At 36.4% G+C, this 21,148-nt stretch overlaps 2 protein-coding genes across 2 annotated transcripts; both read left to right on the forward strand.

Annotated features, from left to right (window-relative positions):
- Positions 1–771: 771 nt before the first annotated feature.
- LOC122442930 (olfactory receptor 4K3-like) lies at positions 772–1,710 on the forward strand. Its single transcript, XM_043470586.1, has one exon. It carries the CDS (start codon positions 772–774, stop codon positions 1,708–1,710), a length of 939 nt encoding a protein of 312 aa, XP_043326521.1.
- Positions 1,711–19,644: 17,934 nt separating this feature from the next.
- LOC122442918 (olfactory receptor 4K15-like) lies at positions 19,645–20,556 on the forward strand. The gene has a single exon (XM_043470577.1). It carries the CDS (start codon positions 19,645–19,647, stop codon positions 20,554–20,556), a length of 912 nt encoding a protein of 303 aa, XP_043326512.1.
- The last annotated feature ends 592 nt before the right edge of the window (positions 20,557–21,148 follow it).

The raw sequence follows: 21,148 nt of genomic DNA on the forward strand, positions 1-21,148 counted from the left end.
ATATATTCTCTTCAGAGAACAGTCAGGAATAAATGTAGTTTTCATTTCTTTATCATTTAAGCTACTCTCAAAAAAGAAATCTGTTACAAGTGAGGGAATAGAACCGGTCTATAATGTTAATAAGTGGAGTTACTCAGCCTATGAAATATATAATTTTATATAGAGATTCAAAATGAGTAAAAATACTCAGCATTAGAAACGTGCCATCAGCATCTGGGGTCTCCTTTGGAAGAAGATTGGCTTTCTTCAAGTCTTTTAATAAACAACTTTTTCTCACAGTTTGTAAAAGAATTTGTTTCAATTCACTTTGCTCACACATATCAACTTTGGCAATAAATTTGCTTCTAAGAGTCAAGTTTTGTGTGAGAAATGTAGCTTTAGATTATTGCCCTAGACAGAGTTAAAAATAAGGAACCTACAAATATATTATAGACTTTTGCACTTTTACTGCCAAAAAGGGAGATTCATGCAGTGGAGAAATTGTTTATAAAATATATTACTACTGTTAATTTTATGAGAATATTCATTTTGCATAACCAAAAAACTCTCTCTGATGGGTGAAGTTTTTAACCTACCTTTCTACACATTATTAGCTCCTGAGAGCTGAGATTGATTCAATAAATCTTTATTTTCAATTTGGAATTTAGCACATTTCCTAGGATTTAAATTTTGCACATTTAAATTCTGCTCTCAAGCACCAAAACATAAGTTCTTCTTTCCATTCTAGAAACTCTTAGTTCATCTCTTCTGGTCATATTAGAAATGAACTAAATGGAAGAAGCAAACCAGTCTGTGGTATCTGAGTTCATTTTTCGTGGATTCTGTGGTTCAAGGGAGCTCCAGAAATTCCTCTTACTGCCATTTTCTGCACTCTACCTGATGACTGTCCTGGGCAACCTTTTCGTCGTGCTCTTAATCATCACTGACTCTCATCTCCATTCCCCAATGTACTTCCTCTTAGCCAATCTCTCATTTGTTGACTTCTGCCTTTCCTCAGTGACCACTCCTAAACTGATCACAGACTTCCTAAAGGATAATAAAACCATCTCCTTTGGGGGCTGCATGAGTCAGATCCTCTTTATACATTTTCTTGCAGGAGGTGAGATGGTACTGCTTGTGACAATGGCCTATGACCGTTGCATAGCCATCTGCAAGCCACTCCATTACTCCAGAATTATGGATAGACAGAAGTGCATCTGGCTAGCTCTGATATCATGGATCATTGGCTTTGTGCATGCCATAAGTCAACTAGCTATGATTTTAGATCTTCCCTTCTGTGGACCCAGAATAGTGGACAGCTTTTTCTGTGATATTCCCAAAGTGATCAAACTAGCCTGCATGGATACTCATACTCTGAGACTGTTGATAAATGCTGACAGTGGTGTCCTGGCTGTAGCTTGCTTCATTCTCTTGCTGATCTCGTACACCTACATCCTGGTAACTATATGCCTTCATTCCAAGGATGGAGCATCAAAGGCACTCTCTACCTGTACTTCCCATATCACAGTGGTGGTGCTGTTCTTTGGACCCTGCATTTTCATCTATTTCTGGCCACTTAGCATCACTTGGGTGGACAAGGTACTTTCTGTGTTTTATACAGTAATCACGCCTCTCTTGAATCCAGCCATTTACACACTGAGAAATAAAGAAATTAAAAATGCAATAATGCGACTGGTAAGTCAGCATAAGAATACAAAGTGCAATTTTTAAAGCTTTCAGGTAATCAGTAATTCTACTGTTTACTCCCTATTTTGGACATATTTTGACATGTTAACTAAACTATAAATGTTCATATCTATAAGTAGTCTCAGATATATTTTTTGTGTTTATTCCATTAAGAAAATATGTTCAAAAAGCTAATACATATATTCTTACCACTTGGAGAAAATAAAAATTTGTCTAAATCATCTTGTGTAAAAAAAATTCCTGGTGATGATAATAAGAATTATAAAATAATTTATTTCTATGGATGGTGCTAATGGTAGAGAACTCACCTGCCAATGCAGGAGACAAGAGGTGTGGGTTCGATCCCTGGGTCAGGAAGATTCCCTGGAGAAGGGCATGTCAACCGACTCCAGTAGTCTTTCCTGGAGAATCCCATGGACAGAGCAGCCTGGCAGGCTACAGTCCATAGGGTCACAAAGAGTTGGACATGACTGAAGCATGCCTAATTTAATAAATACTACCTGTATTCCAAATCTCATGCTGAGTATTTTTCCTAATCTATGTATTACCTAATAAATCATTTTGAGTTAAATATCATTACTCTCACTTCTAGAAATACATGATTTATCTACCCTAACTCTAAATTAGCTAGAGAGCTTAAGAGATATATTTCACTGTTCTGCTTCTACTTGAAAAACAAAATCTATATGAATCAAACCACAATACTGGTACTTAACAGTGTAATCTCTGTAATTCAAGGTTTCAAGTCTTAACTATTGATTTAAAGGTACAGTTTCCTTGAAAATTTTTTTCTTAAACACACAAGCATAAGGATTTGAAAATGCTTGAAACATTATTTTTTTACTTACATTCAGGAAATAATAAGGATATGTTGCTTCAAAACAAAAGAAATTTAGTAATGAGAGGAAAGTAAAAGGGAACAATCAAAGAAACAACTTTATACAGAAATCATAATACCTCCTACACATGAATGAAAAAGATAAACATCTCAACAGGGGAGATAATGGGCAAAATGTGTACAGGTATTTATGTCACTGAAGACTATCTCATAATTAATCAGGGAAATTATCATGATAAAATGGTATTATACATCTGTGAAATGGGTTTATTAAAAAAGACACCAAACAAAAACAATTATTGTTCATAATGTGTATTCAAGGAAATGCTATGCCTTGTGAGTGGGTGTAAATTGATTTAAGCACTCTGAATAATAATTTGTATTGTAAAGCTGAACATGTGTATAAACTACATCTCAATAATTGTATGCTAACTCTTCCCTGTGGCCGAGTGTCTATTCTTATTATTACTAATAGTAAATCTCTCAAATTTTAGCTGGATACATGACTCCCCAGCTATACAGTAGATTTCCTAATCCCTATAGACAGTTGTATCTGAATGACCAAGTTCTGGCAATAAGATGTGAGAAGTGATTTGTGCATCTTTCAAACCATTATTTTAAAGACATAAGCTCAGGATTCCTTTCCCTGTCCCAGTGACTGAGATATAAAACACCTGGCAAAGATACCTTGTAGTCAGTAATAGATGCACCAAGTTGAGAAGAACAGAGACAATGCTCCAGCCAGGAGATGGATGGACTCCAGAAGAAGATCAGATAACTTGAATGCTTATTAGTAATGTTCTATTTACCATTATACCATCTTCATTTGTGCATTGTTCTTCATGACATATTTATTTGGTTTGTTACAATTAAAATATTGTATAATGCAAAGTTAACGAAACAATAAACAAAAGCCTTTCTCTTTGGCCTTCTACAAACACACACACACACACACACAACCCAGAATACAATTGCTCATTCATTCACTGCAGCTTTCAGAAAGTCCATGTGGTTCTGGGCTGTATACCTATCTGTTATTCTAAGGGAAAAGCCTTCTAGGGAATAAGCCTTCTAGGGAAGGTTTCACTCAATAACCTCCCCAAAAATATATATGTTCTTAGACAAATATATCATACTCAGTAAAATATATGTGGAAGGAAAATGAATGCAGTTTGGTGTTACTGTAAGCTGAGGTATACTAGTTATGTCTGCATCTTACAAACTTTTTAAATGAATCTGCCTGTGCATGTTTCATAGCCATAGTTGATATGTGTCACTTGCAAATAAAATTATATTAAAAAAATCTTTACAGTATATTCATTGTTACTTTATTCCCATGAACTGAAGAAAAATATTGATTTCTTGGGTCAGATCCCTAAACCAATAACTATCAACTTAATCGTGACGTATCAATCTTTATGCCAAAAAGTTAAAACACTACTAATAATAATATAATTGACTTTAAAAAGGTATACAATTATTGCTATTAATTTTCTAAAATATAAAAAAAAAACAAGAAGTACAAATTATACCAAGGAATAATTGCATAAATTTACATTGGGTCATACCCAATGATCATGAAAGCATCACTTAGATCAGTGTACAGACACATTTGGGGACTTATAATGGCTTCTTGAAATATTTTTTAAATGAAAATATCTTAGCTGTGCTCACTGATATAAATCTTTAATTTATAGAAGCCACCATTCATTTATAAGTGATTTGAAGCCTGAGTGTAATTTCCTGTCACATCCCTCTTGGAAAGGATCATAATAACAGCACTGCACCCTGATTGAGTCCTTGCTAAATTGTATAATTCTGATAAACTTACAAAATGAGATACTGCTATCCACCTATCCACCTAGTTTTCAAAGCTCACAAATTTCATGTAATTCATTATTAATTTAATACAATTTGATTCTAAAATCCATATTTCAAAAAAAAATCATAATAGAAATTCAAAGAATCTGCCTGCCAATGCAGGAGACACAGGTTCGATTCCTGGGTCAAGAAAATCCCCTGGAGAAAGAAATGGCAACCCACTCCAGTATTTTTGCCTGGGAAATGCCATGGGCAGAGGGGCCTGTCAGGTTATATAGTCCATGGGGTTGCAAAGTCAGACATGAGTTAGCAATTAAACAGCAACAATAAAAAAACACAATATCTACATAAGAACATAGAGAATGCAGTTACAGTTGTAGATTTAGAATTAAAATCACTCATTCTGATAAGTGATTAATGTAAGATATCTCCAGCATAACTTATAGTTAATGTTGAAATATTGAAAACCCCTCTCCCACGTCACTAAAGTTGGGAATGAGAAAAAATGCTTCCTCTCAACACCAACGTTTGGCATTTTATTGGAAGTCTTGTCCAGTTGAATAAGAAAAGAGACCTAAATAAAATGAGTAAAAAGATATAAACTATTATTGTTCACAGATAATATTTTTGTTCAAATGTTACATAAATGTTACTTCTATAGTTTCCTCACTCGACGGCAGTGTACTTAATTATAATAGCTCAATACATAATATGCCTGTTTCATTTACTTTTCTCAGTAGATGGCAAGCTTGATAAGCATAGGATTGTTGGAGAGTAAAGATAAATATAGATTTAATAGTTTTTCAGTCTACTGAATGGGTGAAAATATTAATATTTGTAAATCATATATCTGATAAGGGCTTATAATCCAAAATATACAAAGAGCTTTTAAAACATGATAGCAGAAAATAAAAGGTTGGATTTAAAAAGGCAGAGGATCTGAATAGACATTTTTCCAATGAAGACACCCAGATGGGTCCAACAGACCCATGAAAGAATTTTCAGCATCAATAATCATCAGGGTAATGCAAACCAAAACCACAACGAGAGATCTAACACCTGCCAGAACAGCTCTTATTTATGAAAACAACAACAAATAACAAGTGTCAATGAAGATTTGGAGAAAAGGGAATCTTTGTGTATTGTTGCTTGGATGTAAGTTGGTGCAGTCAGTGTGGAAAACAGTATGGATCTTTCCCCACAATTAAAAAATAGAACTATGATATGTTATAGCAATTTCACTTCTAGTTATATCTCTGAAAATAACTGAAAACACTAATTTGAAAAGATACAAGTATCCTTGTGTTCACTCCATATTTACTATGGCCAAGTTATGGAAGCAACTTACATGCCCATTTGTAAACAGGTAAAGAAGATATGAAGGATGGAGTCCAGATGGTGGAGTAGGAAGATGGAAACTCATGGCTCCTCACAACACGGGCACCTACCAGGCACGGGTGGAGGGCCTGGAACACCTCAGGGAACTGGATGAATCCCTACAAGACTGGGTAAGAAGTGAGGAGGACAGAGAAAAAGATGAATAGAGAAGACAGAATGGGACCAGCACCCACTGAGGGGTGGCTGGGGGAGGGAAAGAGTTCCAAAACTTGGAGGGGGCCCATTCATAGTGAGGAGATCAGCAGGACAGAAAGAGACCTTCAGGAGATTAAGGGATGGGAACACGGCCAGTGTTTCCCATGCTCTCGAGGGCTCTGGTGAGTCTGCTGGGATCCTGGGCCCAAACCTCAGTCCTCTGGGACCCTCTTGTGCCATAAGGTCCTGAGCCTAAGCCCCCTCTTCATGGCCTTTTCTAGCCATGAGGGATTTGGACCTAAGTTTCCCCAGGGCACTCTTCCAGTCAGGAAGATAGAGGGGCTGAGCCTCCTATCTCCCACCAAGGCTTTCCTGGCTTTCTTTTCTTTTTGTTTTTTTTTCATCATGGTTCTGTTTTGCTTTGTTGTTATTTCATGTTTATTTTTATTTTTTATAATTTTATTTTATAATTTGTTATTCTGCTTCTTTGATTGTTGCTTTTGTTTTTTTCACCATGGCATGCAATTTGCATGGTCCCTTGGTTCACTGACTGAGGCCTAGCTCCTATGGTGGGAGCACTGAGTCCAAACCACTGGACTAACAGAGAACCTCAAACCACAGGGAATATTAATAGCTGTGAATTCTCTCCAAGGTCCTCATCTCAGCACCAAAACCTGGCTCCAACCAACTGCCTGCAAGCTCCTGTGCTGGATGCCTCAGACCAAAAAACCAGCAAAACGGGAACATAGACCTGCCCATAAAAGAAATAAAAAAATAAGAAGACAAAAGAATATATTACAGACAAAGGAGCAAGGTAAAAATCTAAAATACCAAATAAATAAAGAGAGAATAGGCAACCTATCTGAAAAAGAATTGACAATAACAATGATTCAAAATCTCAGAAGTAGAATGGAGGCACAGATTGAGAAAATAATATAAGAAAAGTTTAATAAGGAACTAGAAGAAATAAAGAACAAATAAATAGTCATAAACAACTGAAATGAAAAATAAACTAGAAGGCATCAATAGCAGAATAACTGAAGCAGAAGAACAAATAAGTGAGCTGGAGGATAGAATGGTAGAAATAACTGCCAAGGAGTAGAGTAAAGAAAAAAGAATTTAAAGAAATAGAACAGTCTCAGAGATATTTGGGACAATGTTAAACACAGGAACATTGAATTACAGGGGCACCAGAAGAAGAGGGGAAAGAGAAAGAGTCAGAGAAAATATTTTAGAATATGATAGTTGAAAACCTCCCTAATATGGGAAAGGAAATAGTCACACAAATCCAGGAAGCATAGAGAGTCCCATAAAGGATAAACCCAAGGAGAAACATGGCAAGTCACATACTAATAAAGCTAACAAAAATTAAACTCAAAGAAAAATGATTACAAGAAACAAGGAAAAAGCAACAAATAACATAGAAGGGAATCCCTGTAAGGTTATCAACTGACTTTCAGCAGAAACTGTGCAGGCCAGAAGGGTTGGCTGGATATACTTAAAGTGATGAAAGAAAAAAAACCCACAACAACGATTACTCTACCCAGCAAGAAGCTCATGCAGATTTGATGGAGAAAACAAAAGCTTTATAGACAAGCAAAAGTGAAGAGAATTCAGCACCATCAAATTAGCTTTACAACAAATGCTATGGAAACTTCTCTAGGTGGGAAATACAAGATAAAAAAAAGAGAGAGAGAGAGAGAGAGCTACAAAAACAAACTCAAAACAATTTTTTAAAAGGGTAATAGGAACATACATATCAATAATTGCCTTAAATGTAAATGGATTAAATGCCCTAACCAAAAGGCAAAGACTAGATAAATGGATACAAAACAACACTCATATATATGCTGCCTTCAATAGATCCACTTCAGACCTATGGACATGTGAAGACTGAAAGTGAAGGAGTGATAAAAGATATTCTATGCAGATGAAGATCAAAATAAAGCTGGAGTAGCAATATTCATATTAGAGAAAATAGACTTTAAAATAAAGACTGTTACAAAGGATAAGGGAAAACATTACATAGTGATCAAGGGATCAGTTCAAAAAGAAAATGTAACAATTATAAATATTTATGCACCCAACATAGGAGCACCTCAATACATAAGGCAAATGCTAATAGTCATAAAAGGGGAAAATGATAGGAATACAAAAATAATGGAGAACTTTAACACCCCACTTATACCAGACAGAAAATTAATAAGGAAATGCAAGTCTTAAGTGAAACATTAGACTGGATACATTTAAAGTTATAGGACATTCCATCCAAAAGCAGCAGAATAAACTTTCTTCTCAAGTGCACAGAGAACATTCTCCAGGACAGATCACATCTTGGATAACAAATCAAACCTTGGTAAGCATATCAAGCATTGAAAGCATAACAAGCATCTTTTCTGATCACAATGCTATGTTTTGGTTATCAATTACAGGATGCTTTTGAATTGTGGTGCTGGAGAAGACTCTTGAGAATCCCTAGGACTGCAAGAATATAAATCAATCCTAAAGGAAATCAACACTGAATATTCATTGGAATAACTGCTGTTGAAGCTGAAGCTCCACTTGTTTCCTGAGGTAGAATTATATAAGAAACACAAAGGGACGGAGGCTAAACAACACACCACTAAATAACCAAGAGATCACTGAAGAAATAAAAGAGGAAATAAAAAAACACCCAGAGACACGTGAAAATCAAAGCATAATGATCCATAATTTATGAGATGAAGCACAAGCAGTTCTACTTCAAGAAACAAGTAAAATCTAACCTTATGTAGGCTCCTTTGTCCATGGAATTTTCCAAACAAGAATATTGAAGCAGGTTGCCATTTCCTACTCCAGGGGATCTTCCTGACCCAGCGATCTTCTGTGTTGGCAAGTGGATTCTTTACAACTAGTGCCACTTAGGAAGCCTTAGTGCTGAAGAACTGATGCTTTTGAATTGTGGTGCTGGAGAACACTCTTGAGAGTCCCTTGGACTGCAAGAATGTCATTCAATCCTAAAGGAAACCAATGCTGAATATTTGTTGGAAGAACTGCTGTTGAAGCTGAAGCTCCACTATTTGGCCACTTGATGTGAAGAGCCAATTCATTGGAAAAGACTCTGATGCTGGAAAAGGCTGAAGGCAAAAGAAGGATAAGGAGACAGAGGATGAGATGGCTGACTCAATGGACATAAATTTGAGCAATCTCTGGGAGAGTGTGAAGGACAGGGAAGCCTGGCATGCTGCAAAGAGTCAGACACAACTTAGCAATTGAACAACAACAAATCTTACACTGAAAGCAACTAGAGAAAAAAGAATTTAAAAAATCCAAAATTAGTAGAAGTAAAGAAATCATAAATATCAGAGCAGAAATAAATGAAAAAGAATTGAAGAAAATAATAGTAAAAATCAATAAAACTAAAAGTTGGTTCTTTGAGAAGATAAACAAAATTGATAAACCATTAGCCAGACTCATCAAGAAAGAACAAGAAGAGAAATCAACAAACCTAGAAATGAAAAATGAGGACTGACAATGCAGAAATACAAAAGACATAAGAGATAGCTGTAAGCAACTATATACCAACAAAATGGACAACCTGGAAGAAACCAACAAAAATCTTAGAAAAATACAATCTTCCAAGACTGAACCTGGAAGAAGTAGAAAATATGAACAGATTAATCACAAGCATTATGATTAAAAATCTTTCAACATACAAAAGGCAGGGCCAGATGTCTTCAAAAGAGAATTCTATCAAAATTTAGAGAAAGAGCTAACACCTATCCTACTAAAACTCCTCCAAAACATTGCAGAGGGAGGAACACTCCCAAATTCATCCTACAAGGCCACCACCAACTGATATCAAAACCAGACAAAGATGTCACACACACACAAAATTATAGGTCAATACCACTGATGAACATGGATGCAAAAATCCTCAACAAAATTCTTCAAACAGAATCAAACAACACATTGCTTTTTGTTGTTCAGGCACTAAGTTATGTATGACTCTTTGTAACCCCACAAACTGCAGCATTCCAGACTTCCCTATCCTTCACTATTTCCCTAAGTTTATTCAAACTCATGTGCATTTAGTCAGTGATGTGATCCAACCATCTCATCCTCTGCCGTCCCTTTTTCCTCTTGCTGTCATTCTTTCCCAGCATCATGGTCTTTTCAAATGAGTCAGTTGTTCGCATCAGGTGACCGAAGTATTGGAACTTCAGCTTCAGCATCAGTCCTTCCAATGAATATTCAGGACTGATTTCCTTTAGGATTGACTGGTTTGATCTCCTTGCTGTTCAAGGGACTCTCAAGAGTCTTCTCCAGCACCACAGCTTGAAAACATCAATTCTTTGGCACTCAGCCTTCTTTACGGTCCAACTTTCACATCCACACATGACTACTGGAAAAACCATAGCTTTAACTATACGAGCTTTGTCAGCAAAGCGAAGTCTTTGCTCTTTAATACACTAAGTTTGTCATAGCTTTTCTTCCAAGGAGCAAGTGTCTTTCAAGTTCACAGCTGCAGTCATCAACCACAGTGATTCTGGAGCTCAAGAAAAGAAACTCACTGTTTCCACTTTTCCCCATCTATTTGCCAGGAAGTGATGGAACTGGATGCCATGATCTTAGGTTTTTGAATATTGATTTTTAAGCCAGCTTTTTCACTCTTCTCTTTCTCCCTCATCAAGAGGCTCTCTAGTTCCTCTTTACTTTCTGCCCTTAGAGTGTTACCATCTGCATATCTGAGATTATTGATATTTCTCCTGTCAATCTTGATTCCAGATTGTGACCATCTAACTCAGCATTTCACATGATGTACTCTGCATATAAATTAAATAAACTGTGTGACAATATACAGCCTTGAAATACTCCTTTTCTAATTTTGAACCAGTCCGTTGTTCCATGTAAGGTTCTAACAATTTCTTCTTGACCTGCATACAGGTTTCTCAGGAGACAAGCAAGGTGGTCTGGTATTCCCATTTCTTAAAAATTGTTGTGACCCTCCTGGTCAAAGGCTTTACTATAGTCAATGAAGCAGAACTGGATGTTTTTCTGGCATTCCCTGTCTGTCTGAGCCAATGGATGTTGGCAACTTGATCTCTGATTCCTCTGCCTTTTCTAAACCTAGCTTGTATATCTGGATGTTCTCGGTTCACATAAACTGCTGAAGCCTACCTTGAAGGATTTTTAGCATAATCTTACTAGCATGCAAAGTGAGTCCAACTATACAGTAGTTTGTACATTCTTTGGTACTGTCCTTCTTTGGGATTGGAATGAAAACTGACCTTTTCCAGTCCTGTGGCCACTGCTGGGTTTTCCAAATTTGCTGGCATATTGAGTGCAGCATTTTCACAGCATCATGTTATGATTTTAAATATCTCAGCTGGAATTTCATCACCTCCACTAGCTTTGTTCACAGTAATGCTTCCTAAGGCCCACTTGGAATTTCTTACTGCCAAGAGATATCCACTCACACCATTCAGAATGGCCATCGGCAAAAATTCTACAAACAATTGCTAGAGTATCAGCAGAGGAAAAGGAACCCTCTCTGCACTGATAGTGGGAAAGTATATCAATGCAACCACTATGGAGAACAGTATAGAGCTTCCTTTAAAAACAAAAAAATAGGACTACTGTATGACCCAGCAATCCCACTCCTGGGCATATACCCTGAGAAAACTATAATTCACAGACATGTACCTCAGTGTTCATTGCAGCACTATTTACAATAGCCAGTATATGGAAGCAATCTAAATATCCACTGACAGATGAATAGATAAAGAAGATGTGGTATGTGATTATACATACAATGGAATATTGCTCAGTCATAAACACGAACCACATGGGTCATCTGTAGAGATGTGGATGGACCTAGCATCTGTCATAGAGTGAAGTAAGTTCAGAAAGATAAAAACAAGGTAGTCGTTCCCTTCTCCAGGGGATCTTCCTGACCCAGGGATCAAACCCACATCTTCCACATTGCAGGTGGATTCTTTACAATCTGAGCCACCAGGGAATACTGGAGTGAGTAGCCCATCCTTTCTCCAGGGGATCTTCCTGACCCAGGAATCAAACTGGGGTCTCCTGCATTGCAGGTGAATTCTTTACCAGCTGAGGTATGAAGGAAGCCCATAAAAAGGAACAACATGGGTCATTTGTAGAGATGTGGATGGACCTAGCATCTGTCATACAGTGTGAAGTAAGTTTAGAAAGAGAAAAACAAATAACATATATTAATGCATATGATATATATAATACATAAAAATTTTATACGTGAACCTATTTGCAGGGCAGGAATAGAGATGCAAACATAGAGAATGGACTTGTGGACACAGTGGAGGAAGGAAAGGATAGGGAGAATTGAGAGAGTAGCTTTGTTTGACATTTGTAAAACTACTGTGTGTAAAATAGCTCTTGGACGTTGCTATATATAACAGGGAGCTCAGGCGGGTGCTCTGTGTTGACAAAGAGGGGTGGGATGGGGGTGGTGGGAGGAAGGCTCAAGAAGGAGGGGATATATGTATATTTACGCCTGATTCACGTTGTTGTACTGAAAAAAACAATAATGTAAAGCAATTATGCTCCAATTAAAAATTTTTTTAAAGGGGAAAAAAGAGAAAACAAAACCTTGCCATTGCAGCAACTTGAAGGTATTATGCTGAGTCAGACAGAGAAAGACAAACACCACATGATTTTATTTATGTGTGGAATCTAAAAAATAAAACAAACATAAGGCAAAACAGAAACAGACTCTTAAAAAAGGGAACAAACTGATGGTTGCCAGATAGACTGGGTGTTGGAGAATGAATTAAATAAGTGAAGGGTATTAGAGGGACAAACTTCCAGCTATGAAATGAATAATTCATTGGATGTTACGTACATATAGGAAATATAGTCAGTAATACTGTAACAACTTCTAAAATGATAGAAGTTAACTGGACTTATTATAAAGGTGATTATTTCATAATGTGTTTTTCACATAACTATGTTGTACACCTAAAGCTAAGATAATAGTCTATGTCAGCCATACATCAATAATTATATTTTTATTTATTTGTACGCTTATTAATGCTTCCTATTTTATCAGGAGCTTTTCTTTTAATCAGGAATTGATTTTGAAATGTATTCAGTAACGTTCTGACATGTTCACTTTCTAAAATGTTTATGCAAATTCCTCTGAAAACAAATATTGTTCACTACTTCTCACAGTCTTATGTGATATGCTATGGGATTTCAGGAATTTTTTCTTGATTGATTGAATAAGAATATAAATACAAAACCATGTGATCATATTTGACTTTCGATGCACATAGCTGGAAACAGACTACACAATGAGCTGGAATTGGGGAAGAATGGAGAAGAGAAAAGCATCAATAGTCTTTTAAATTGTCAACATGGGAAAACATTTAGACTAGAAGCAAAAAATGACAACAGAAGTAAAGAGAAGAGATGCGAATTAAGACATATTTGAGAGTAAAAATTGTATAACTAGAGACAAAAATTGAAGTATGGACAAGAATGCCACATAGGCGTCTATTCTGGGCATCTGGGGGAATGGTAATGATATTTATCAAGGCATTGGGGTAGATTATAATATAAGTTCAGTTTTGACATGTTAACTTGAAGGTGGAAGTGGGAATTCCCTTTGTGTACATCATATAGAGCTCTGGATGGATTTCTCTGGAGACCAGTGATAAAGCTACAGATACAGACATGACCATGTACTAGAAGGCAAAGATGGAAGACCATTATGGGCTCTGATTAAGTGACTCAACACGCATCTTGGGTCCAGTTTCTTTCTAAACTTTTCACTATTATTCTTTGTATATGGGCTCTATAAGGCCTCACTTTTGGCATAACATTAGCAGCAAATAAAGAAAAAAAAAGATCAGGAAAATCCATCTGCACATGAAGATTTGTCCTTTTGTTTGGGAAAGACAGATCCCCAAAACTGACTTTGGTTTATATTTCATTGAATAATTCTGGACTACATACCCCCCCGACAACACTCAATGACTAAGAAAAATTAGATTATAGTAACTGGTTTAGAAAAAACACCATATAACATTAGAAAGGAGAAACTCAGTTCCATCTACCTCTTGCTTGTTTCTTCCCTGTGAGTGCCCTTTGCTATTCACATCAAACACTCCACCTCTGACACTTCTGATCACATGTGGAGGTTTTGTCCCATACGAAGCAATTATCTGCAACAACTTAACTCAATTCTGGGTGTCCCACAATCTAACTCAGTTCAGCACTGTGTACTTGAAGCTAATGCTACAGCTCATAGGTAAAGGGCTCAGTCCCACAAGACTCTTTTTCTTCAGATGTCAATCTGAGGTAACAGGTCCCCAGATTATAGACAACTTCTGTCTGATTTGTCTATAAATCAGAGGCTCCCAGGGTCTCCTCCTTCACTGCAATTAACTTGCTAGAGTGGCTCGCAGAACTTAGGGATCTATTTATTTAAACTTACTAGATTATTTTAAAAATATAATAAAGAATCTAGATAAATGTCCAGATGAAGAGATACACAGGCAAAGATTGAGATGGTTCTGAATGCAGCAGCTACTGTGCCTGTCACCTTGGAATGCATCATCTCCAGGTTTGTGGATGTGTTCACCAACACTGCCTTTCTACAATCTAAGAAGTTCTCATATGCTCACATTGGGTGAGATCAGTTCTTAAAGACCCTTCCATTTATCCTGACATCTTTTAATTCCTTTTGGATTTTATATGTTCCACCATTTTTAAAAAGATTAAAAAATTGTGGTTTATTTGTCTTTAGAATATTGCATAGCTTAAAGAAAAGAGGCTGATCTATATACTCCAGGGAAGTCCAAATACTAATACAGACACACTGTCAAATCATATTGATAGATACAAAATGAAATTACAAAATACACACAATTTGACACAGAAAAAATCTAAAATACTTTTTTCAAGAATATGTTTTTGAATATAAATTCTCAATAAAAATCTAGGAAGGATACATGCCAAATTCTGGAGGAAGGAATTGTATTTATAAACATTCAAAAAAGCTTTTTTCTTAATTTCTCAGTTTTTTATACATTTTTAAATTTGCAATTTATATATTTAATATAATATAATATTAAAGTGTCAAACATGAATAGCCTTAATTATTTCTCTCGATTGAATAACTGCTTTAATGTTCTTGGTGGATTCTGGGCTTTGCTGATGCAATTCTAGGACATAGAGAAAGAAGAAACAATCATTTGCCCTTCCCCTCCCCCGCAAAAAATCTCTTTTTTATAAAATACTTATTTTTATACTGAAACCTCTTGTTCTTCTCTTGACCTTCCCTAATTGTTAAGAGATCGTGGAAATTTTAAAATAGCAGTACAGTAACTGGGGGTTGAAGCAAAGCTAAACTGGACCAAAGTCACCTTGGCAAATTCTTATGCTGTTTTTGTATTTTTTTTTTAACTTTTTTTCACTGTTTAAGAAGAAAACTAGGTCTTTTGGGGGCACCCCCTTCCTCTTACCACTGGCCAGTAAACCATCTTTCTGCTTAAAACCTATTCAATCTGAGAGAGATGGGGTGATTTGGGGAAGGAAGGTGACCCCTCCCTTGTAAAGTGGACAGGCTCTCTTTTCTGATTGATTCAACTCATTGCCACCAATGTTTATAACACTTGTGCTGAATGTTTGTAGTGACAGTAATAGTCATAAAATATGCCTCAAATTTCATTTTTAATTGAAATATAGTTAATGTACAATGTTGTGTTAGCTTCAGGTATACAACAAAGTGATTCAGTGCATATATAAATATATGCATATGTATATTTTTATTAGTTTTTTAAAGATATTAAATATAGTTCCCTGTACCATACAGTAAGTCCTTGTTGGCTATCTGTTTTATATATAGTAGTGTGTATACGTTAATCTCAAACTCCTCATTTCTCTCCCTCCTCTTCCCCATCCCCTTTGGTAAACATAAATTTGTGTCTTATATCTGCGACTCTGTTTCTCTTTGGTAAATAAGTTCATTTATATGCACATTCCTTTTAGATTTCACACATAAGTTAAATCATATGATATTTGCGTCTCCCTGTTGACTTTAATTCCCTTAATATAATAACCCCTAGGTACACCAATGTTACTGCAATTGGCGATATTTCATTCTCTCTTCTGACTGAGTAGCAGTATTCCATTGTATATACAATAATCACATCTTCTTTATCCAGTCCTCTGTTGATGGACACTTGGGTTGCTTCCATGTCTTGGCTATTGTAACTAGTGCAACTATGAACACTAGGGTGCATGTATCTTTTCAAATTAGAGTTTTCTTGAGGTATATGCCCAGGAGTGGACTGTAGGACCATTCAATAACTCTATTTCCAGTACTGTCATTGATCAAAGTTAGTGAATGGAGTAAATATTTGATGCGGTCAAATATTAACAAAGCAAAGCACCATACAATTTAAAGACAAAAATGAAAATGAATTGATTTTAATGTAAACTTAAATCTCTTTTCCTATTGTTATTGGTTATTTACATTTCCTTCTTTTCTCAGTCACCTGTTTATAGAACAAAATGTCTTATTTCAAAAAAATTTTTTTTTACTTTCTTAGTTTTCTCAAAATCAAGGTTCCTACCACAAGCCATTTTTAGTAGGGAAGCAATCCTGGAAGCACTGGAGTCAGACAAACCTCAGTTTATTTTCCAGTTCTAATACTTTCTAAATTAAGACTTGGAAAAAATCGAGTTTTTCTCCTACAAAATAGCAAGAAATGTGATTATTAAAATAGATGATGTGTGTGTATATAGCTGATCAGATATTATGCTATAAAATTACCAAAATTTGATAGCTCAGTTGGTAAAGAATCCACCTGCAATGCAGGAGACACCGGTTCAATTCCTGGTTCAGGAAGATTCACTGAAGAAGGGATAGGCTACCCACTCCAGTATTTTTGGGCTTCCCTTGTGGCACCGCTGGTAAAGAATTGACCTACAATGTGGGAGATCTGAGTTTGATCCCTGGGTTGGGAAGATCCCCTGGAGAAGGGGAAGGCTACCCACTCCAGTATTCTGGCCTAGAGAATTCCATGGATTGTATAGTCCATGGGTTAACAAAGAGTCAGATACGACTGAGAGACTTTCACTTTCCCTTCACTTCACTTCATTTCAAAGATAAAGAAGTTGAAATTCAGTACTGAGATAATAGTCACACGGACATAAAACATGTTGATTTTTCATTTTAAAAAATAGTGTAAACCTGAAAAGAGCAAAACCCAATGGGAAAAATATATATACATACAACAAAGGGAGAGCAGGATAGTCAAATAAGGTATTTACTTTATTGCAACTATTTAGCTGCAAAAATAGAAGAAAATCATTTATTAATCTTGCAATAAAGATAATTAAAATTATATTCCAATTCCACTTCTTATCATCATAATGGCAAAATATTGTATTATCAATGCTGTAAAAAATGAGGCAATGTGCACATTGCAATTGAAAACACAAAATGCTTTGAGCCCTATGGAAGGAATATCTAGCAAATAAATATTTCTAAAGTTCTGAACATAGACTTGATATTTAATAAGGGCTAGATATTCAGCTTCATAATCTAAACTATATTGTCTAAAAACAAGGATAGTAAGAATTAGAGATATGAAAAGAGACTAAAGAGGAAAGAATAGAAATAAAGAAGGAGAGAAGGAAGGAACAGTTAGAAGCAATAGTTAGAACTGGACATGGAACAACAGACTGGTTCCAAATAGGAAAAGGAGTACCTCAAGCCTGTATATTGTCACCCTGCTTATTTAACTTATACGCAGAGTACATCATGAGAAATGCTGGGCTGGATGAAGCACAAGCTAGAATCAAGATTGCCAGGAGAAATATCAATAACTTCATATATGCAGATGACACCACCCTTATGGCAGAAAGCGAAGAAGAACTAAAGAGCCTCTTGATGAAAGTGAAAGAGGAGAGTGAAAAAGTTGGCTTAAAACTCAACATTCAGAAAACTGAGATCATGGCATCTGGTCCCATCACTTCATGGCAAATAGATGGGGAAACAATGGAAACAGTGGCAGACTTTATTTTTTGGGACTCCAAAATCACTGCAGATAGTGACTGCAGCCATGAAATTAAAAGATGCTTGCTTCTTGGAAGGAAAGTTATGACCATAGACAGCATATTAAAAAGCAGAGACATTACTTTGCCAACAAAGGTCCATTTAGTCAAGGCTATGGTTTTTCCAGTAGTCATGGATGGTTGTGAGAATTGGACCATAAAGAAAGCTGAGTGCCGAAGAATTGATGCTTTTGAACAGTGGTATTGAAGAAGACTCTTGAGAGTCCCTTGGACTGCAAGGAGATCAAATCCTAAAGGAAATAAACACTGAATATTCTTTGGAAAAACTGATGCTGAAGCTGAAGCTCCAATACTTCGGGCACCTGATGCGAAGAGCTGACTCATTTGAAAAGACCCTGATGCTGGGAAAGATGGAAGGCAGGAGCAGAAGGGGACGACAGAGGATGAGATGGTTGGATGGCATCACTGACTCAACGGACATGTGTTTGAGTAAACTCCAGGAGTTGGTGATGGACAGGGAGGCCTGGCGTGATGCAGTCCATGGGATTTCAAAGAGTCAGACACGACTAAGAGACTGAACTGACTGACTGACCGAAGGAAGGAAGGAAAGAAGACCTTGCTGTTTGGCTTACATAATATAGGAAAACATATATACATATATTTTGACAGAGATAAATTTATATAATATAAGTGAACACTTTGGTACAAGTGATATTATAATGCGTATGTTCTAAGAAGAGTCAGGAGTAAACATAGCTTTCAGTATTTTATTATTTAAGCTACTCTCAAAAGAGAAATTTTCTTCAAGTGAGGGTCAAGGAGCAGTCAATATATGCTAATAATTGGAGTTACTCAGGCTTGGAAATATATAATTTTATGAATATATCCTATCACGGAGAGATTCAAAATGTGTGGAAATAAATATTAGCACTAGAAAAGTGCAACCAGCATCTGGGGTTTCTTTTGTAACATGAACCTCTTCTCTCAAGTAACTTGATAAACTATTCTTTCTCACAGTTTCAGGACTGGTTCAATTAAGTCTGTTCATACACAGCTACTTAGAAATAGTTTTGCTTCTGAGAAGCAAGTTTTGTGTGAGAAAAGTAGTATTAGGCTACTGCCCTGAATAGAGCCTGAAAAATAAAGAACTTCCAAATATATATTACACGTGCATTTTCCCTGTACAAAATGCAGGTTCAAGTCTTGGAAAAACTTTATGAAATGCATTACTACTGGCACTTGTATCAGAATATTAATTTTGCATAACCATAAAAACTGGTGGCTCAGACGGTAAAGCGTCTGTCTACAATGCAGGAGACCTGGGTTCGATCCCTGGATTGGGAAGATTCCCTAGAGAAGGAAGCAGCAACCCACTCCAGTACTCTTGCCTAGAAAATCCCATGGACAGAGGAGCTTGGTGCAGGCTACTGTCCATGGGGTCACAAAGAGCTGGGCATGACTGAGTGACTTCACTTTTAAGAACTATACCTTTAACAGGTAAAGTTTTTGACCTGCCCTTCTACATTTAATTACCTCTGGATCTAGGAGATTGTGTCCACCATAAACTCAAAACTATTTTCATTTTGGAATTTAGTACACTGTTAAGGTTTCAATTTTGCACGTGAATACATCTCTAGCACCCAAACATAAATTCTTCTTTCCATTCTAGAAGTTCTTAGTGCATCTCTTCTGGTCATACATTAGAAATGAACTAAATGGAGGAAGCAAACCAGTCCATGGTATCTGAGTTCATTTTTCTTGGACTCTGTGATTCAAGGGAGCTCCAGAAATTCCTCTTACTGCCATTTTCTGCACTCTACCTGGTGACCGTCCTGGGAAACCTTTTCGTTGTGCTCTTACTCATCACTGACTCTCATCTCCATTCCCCAATGTACTTCCTCTTAGCCAATCTCTCATTTGTTGACTTCTGCCTTTCCTCAGTGACCACTCCTAAACTGACCACAGACTTCCTAAAGGATAATAAAACCATCTCCTTTGGGGGCTGCATGAGCCAGATCCTTTGTGTGCATATATTTGCAGGAAGTGAGATGGTACTGCTTGTGACAATGGCCTATGACCGTTATGTAGCCATCTGCAAGCCACTCCATTACTCCAGCATCATGAACAGACAGAAGTGCATCTGGCTAGTACTGACATCATGGATCATTGGCTTTGTGCATGCCACAAGTCAACTAGCTATGATTTTAGATCTTCCCTTCTGTGGACCCAGAATAGTGGACAGCTTTTTCTGTGATATTCCTCTGGTGATCAAACTAGCCTGCATGGATACTCATACTCTGAGACTGTTGATAAATGCTGACAGTGCAGTCTTGGCTACAACTTGCTTCATTCTCTTGCTGATCTCTTACACCTACATCCTGGTGACTGTCTGTCTTCGCTCCAAGGACGGGGCATCAAAGGCACTCTCTACCTGCACTTCCCACATCACAGTGGTGGTGCTGTTCTTTGTACCCTGCATCTTCACCTACCTGTGGCCACCTAGCATCTCTTGGGTGGACAAGTTCCTTGCTGTGTTTTACACAGTAATCACACCTCTCTTGAATCCAGCCATTTATACACTGAGAAATAAAGAGATTAAGAATGCCATAAAGAGACTGACAAGTTAGCATATGGATGCAAGGTGCAATTTTTAGATCTTTCATGTAGACAGCAATTCCACCATGTGCTCCCCAGTTTAGACATATTTTGACCTATTAACTGAACTGAAAATATGTTCATATCTATAAGCTATAAGCAGTTTCAGATATATGTTTTGTGTTGACTCTATTAAGAATACAAATTCAAATTTCTAGTACTTATATTCTTATCACTTGAAGAGAATAAAACTTTGCCTATATATTCTTTTGTATATGATATAAAATTACTAGATGGTAATAATGATAATAACAAGAACTATAAAAATAAATCTACTATTTATTAAATACTACCTATATTCCCAACACTATGCTAAGCATTTTACCTAACTTATGTATACTTAATAAATCACTTTGGTTTAATTATCATTATTCTCATTTCTAGAAATATTTGATTTACTCCTCCTAAATCTAAACCAGCTTAGAAAGGTTAAGGAAGATATTTGAGTGATCTGCTTCTACTTGGAAAACAAAATACAAATAAATCAAACTACAATACTTGTATTCCACAGTATAATCCCCGTAATTCAAGTTTTCAAGTGTCAAATGTTGATTTAAAAGTGAA

This window comes from Cervus canadensis, chromosome 6 (genome assembly GCF_019320065.1).
Source record: "Cervus canadensis isolate Bull #8, Minnesota chromosome 6, ASM1932006v1, whole genome shotgun sequence".
Classification (NCBI taxonomy): Eukaryota; Metazoa; Chordata; class Mammalia; order Artiodactyla; family Cervidae; genus Cervus; species Cervus canadensis.